The sequence below is a fragment of the Egretta garzetta genome, unplaced genomic scaffold (assembly GCF_000687185.1).
Source record: "Egretta garzetta isolate BGI_Z169 unplaced genomic scaffold, ASM68718v1 scaffold97, whole genome shotgun sequence".
Taxonomy (NCBI): Eukaryota; Metazoa; Chordata; class Aves; order Pelecaniformes; family Ardeidae; genus Egretta; species Egretta garzetta.
In genome coordinates this window covers 505,946-510,086 of record NW_009260135.1, presented here as the reverse complement: position 1 = coordinate 510,086, position 4,141 = coordinate 505,946, and the positions used below count along the sequence as shown (strand labels likewise).

Genomic DNA, 4,141 nt, shown 5'->3' with positions numbered 1-4,141 from the left:
ATTTTGGGTTGGGGGTTTTATCTTCCCCCCCCCCCCCCCAATTTTTAGACCTCTATAAAATTTCCAGCAGAAATACAGCTCATTTATGGTATATTTAAACCTACTGACTATTCATTTGCCTTTCTGCAGTGACTGTCTGTGATACTTCCACTGTATTCTCCAACTGTGCCATCTTGGTGCCAGCCAGTTGTGCAATGATGCACTGATTGCTCTCGCCATGGCCGTGTGACACAAACCGCCTGTGCTGAGGCTGGCTGCCCTGATCTGGGGTGTGAGCTTGTGCTGGCCCTGCGGTGGGGTGGTAGTGGACTATGGAGTGCGAAGCACAACAGCACAGGTTTTTCTGGCAGAGGCAGAAGGCAAACCACTAGCTCGTGCCCCCTGGAGAGTCCTCTCCATAGGGTGGAAGATTATTTGCTTCTGAGAGGATTTGTTAAAATCTCAAAGTCCAGAGCAACTCACTGTACCTCCAATGTAGAGGGGTGTGTTGAGGCTGACAGAAGACTGTTTCTGGAGCTTTCCTAGGCTCTTGGGAGTCCCCTTGTCCACCACCAGGTTCAGAGTTTGATTCAGCATCACGAGTTCCACACTATGAAACTGCCCATCATTTACTGTTTCCACACTAAAAGGAAAAGAAAGAGAATTAGAAGATGCCATTAACAATGAACTGCCTCTGCTTCTGTGACATCCCACCTCCTAGTATTACGCCTTCCAAGGCACAGCTCCCATTCCATGCTCCTTTACGGTCACTGTGTTCTCGACATTTCTTCTAGCGTGACCCTCCAAGGTACAAGTTTAAACACTGATGCCTGTGCAGGCAGCACCTCCGCATATATAACACTCGAGAGGACAGCTAATCAGGATAGCAGCTACTCTAGTTGTGCTTCCCCAGGCAGAAAAGCAAGCGTGTAACTATGGCTATATTGGCTTTGGTGGCAAAATGACTTAAAATCCTCTGTTCTGTGCTCTCAGACGCAGCTTGCTGCCCCTCTGTCGCAGTGCTTGGTGCCCATGTTGCAGGCTGGATCGCTGAAATTATTTCTTTTTGTATGGTTGGGTTAAACTCAAATGATTTCACAGGGGCAGGGAGGGACTGCACTTTGGGGCAAGAGACAGCAGGGGCCTCTGACACCAGCATTTTCTCACAGCAGAAGTATCTTGTAACTACGTGGCTGAGGTGTAAGGGCAGGCTGAGTTTCTTAAAAGTCAGAGAAGGAATTCAAGAGCTTTTGGCTTATGAATGACTGGGGTACTTTGTCCAATACAAGACAGTCTTACCTGAACGCAAGGAAAACGGACAAATTGCTACTCCTCTTTGAGGCACTTGTAGGTGTAGATTGAGGCTTGAGAGTAAGAAAGCAGGAATTTGGGGGGGACAGGGAGCAGGTAGCCATCTGAGCAGACAGGATATTAAAGGCACTGTGTATTTATTGCTCAGGTACTTTTAACACTGATTTTTCACATGCATGAAGCCTGCAGTGAGTCAGATAGCTCTTGGCTAGTAAGCCTTAGCCAGGGCTATGAAACTGCCCACACGCACAGTGTTGCCAACGCATCTTCAGCTTGGCCTGTGAGCACCCTTTTCCAAATTCCTCCCGGCAGGCTCCCTAGCTGGGTGGTGGTTCTGTTACATTGGGATAAAGACAGAAAACACCAACTGTGGGATTTAGGCATCCTGATATACTGCTTAGCCAACAATCTGATTTGGGATTGCTGCACAAGGGGTAAATGCCATATCAAAATGTAAAAGGTTGGTTTTAAGAATGGGTTTCTGCTCATTCAAATGGCCCAGAAGCTCAGGATCCTCCCGCAGTACGTTACAAAGTCAGAGGTCAGGCTGCTTTCAGGTGCTTTGCAAAGCTGCAATGTAGATGTCTCTGAGCGATCTACCCAGATTTCCTTTGCCATCAGTGGAGAGGAACAGGCACACTTAAGGAGTGACTCATCTCTGAATCACCTTTTAGATGTGTCCGCCGCTCAACCTAGATGACGTGCTGCCCGCCTTCAGCGCCCAGTCCTGCATAGCTGAAGCGTAAGGGCGTTGTAGCATGGACATAGCATCTCAACTTCAGAAACAAATTATGAGACTTGGAAATTACCAGAATTCAGTTGTTTTGGTTTTATAGTGTTTTACAGCAGACCTGACATAACTAATTATACATGAGCAATGTCAGGCAGCAAGTCAGCACTGCAGGCCTTCCCCAGGATGTGCTCGTTTAGGAAGAGCACGCTGCTGTTTCAGAACTGAGCTAACGCGCTCCTGCAGTGTGGCTGTCCCCGCAGGGTTTCGGGATGAGTCACGAACACACACGCCTTTAAAAGTTTACGTAAGATTACACAGGTTGTAAGATGACGGCAGTACATGAGCACCTTTACTGGGTGGCTTTACATAAACACGCGGTAAGTTAGTTCTGCCACAGAGCAGCTCCTGGGAAAGCTCTGCTGGCTGAACTGCTCGTCTTTGACCTGCAGGAAGGTGGCTGGGCTGCAGTTACTGCCCATCCTTGGGAGGGCTCAAGAACCTGGAGCTGATAGTACTGTCTGAAGTGTTTTTAAGAGAAAAAAAAAAAAAAAAAAAAAAAAAGGATTGAAATTGTAAAAAAATCCAGATCCAGTTGATCCAGTAAGACAGTCTGGCTCAGGACACAGTTATATCAGGGCCAATGCAAGGGCAGTGAGTTGCGTGGGCCAGGGTAGGAGGCTGAGGACTTGTGCTAGAATCATTGCCAAAGGTGCCTGTGCCTCAGAAAAGCAAGCCTGCCATCGCTGCGCCTGAGCCTGCTGTATTGGGGCCCACACCTCTAGCAGACTACTTTATGGATTGGCAACTCAAGTAAGTTTGAAAACAGCTGGCCCAAACTTTCTGTTTAGATGTTCTTGAATTCTGCTAAGTATCTGCCACATTACAAGGAACAGCTGCATTACAGCAACGCGCCGGCTGGGCGATCCCTGTGTGCTCCCTGCGTGTCCAACTGTTGTGCTGCAATGCTTCGTTTGTAAAGTACTCGGACTTCCAGCTGAAAGGTGCGAGGTAAATATAAATGCATATTTGTAATTGTTAGTCTACGCAGAAGTGCCAGTGAAAAGAAGAAGCATAGCCAAAACGCACCGGCTCTGGCAGCCGAGCACTGAGGAGGTGGGATGGATGGCTGTACGACAGAGAACCCTTCCCTGGGGGGATCAATATCTGAAGCTAACGCACAAAACTACATCGTTATCTGAAGAAGGCCAAGCTACGACCATTTGTCAGAGGACAACATTATCACGTCTGGCAGGGCTGGCTCTTCCCTGGGCCAGGATTTCACAGGCATTAATCACCTACTCCTCCACAGCATGTGCTTTTTCCAGATTATGCCTTGACTAACAAGCAAACAAAAGTCTGTGTGTCCTGGCGATGGAAGCAGCCGCCCCACGTGGTGCTCGCGCCTTTCAGCATACCCAGGGCTGCTATTTTTGCGGGAAGAGGAGTGAGAGGTCCCTGTCTGTAGGTACACGTGGGTGAATATTACTCAGTTCTCACTCGTTCGGTTTTTAACTCTGAATTTAAATAATCTGTGCCTGCACTTGGAGAAACAAAGTAATTTACAGCCATCACCCAACACTGCAGTTTTGTAAAGCAGATAAAGTCAAAACAGGCAAAGCACTCATTTGGTTTTTGGGACGACGCAAAGACGTGATAGAGGGGCTGAATGCGGATGGCCCGGATGGCAGAAAATCCGCAGCCAGGAGATCCGTGTGTTAAAGCACTCACTGCTGTCGCCGGCAGAAAGCTGTCGCGATGCCTTTGGATTTTGAGAGACGGAGACAACATTGGGGGGGGAAACCAGCGGTGAGAGAAATGCTACGTGAACTCTCCTCAGAGCCTCCTGTGTAGCTGGGCCGTTAGGAGACTCGGCAATCGTCTGAGACAGTTGGAGACAGTGGCTTTGCTGGAAAAAAGCCACAGACACTGAGCAGCGCAGCGCAGCTCGCAGCACAAACTTGCTGCGCTCGGCTTTTTTTCAGGGGGCCTCTTCCTGACCCAGCTCTCCGCAAGGGTTTTATTAAAATCTTAATTGAATTCTTACTGGGGATCAGGTGGTCCCGAGAGCTCTTCCTCCTGCAACAGCCCGCGCTGTGCCAGTACCTGCCCCGGCGTCCG

The 4,141-nt window shown here is 48.9% G+C and overlaps 1 protein-coding gene across 1 annotated transcript in view; it reads right to left on the bottom strand.

The window, feature by feature from the left end:
* SLIT3 (slit guidance ligand 3) overlaps positions 1 to 4,141 on the bottom strand; it is a gene marked incomplete at its 5' end in the record, with an annotated part of 500,013 nt that overhangs the window by 6,083 nt on the left and 489,789 nt on the right. The window contains one exon of the mRNA XM_009641607.2: positions 468 to 622. Coding sequence (XP_009639902.1) covers positions 468 to 622 — 155 coding nt within the window. The remainder of the gene's footprint in view (positions 1 to 467; positions 623 to 4,141) is intronic.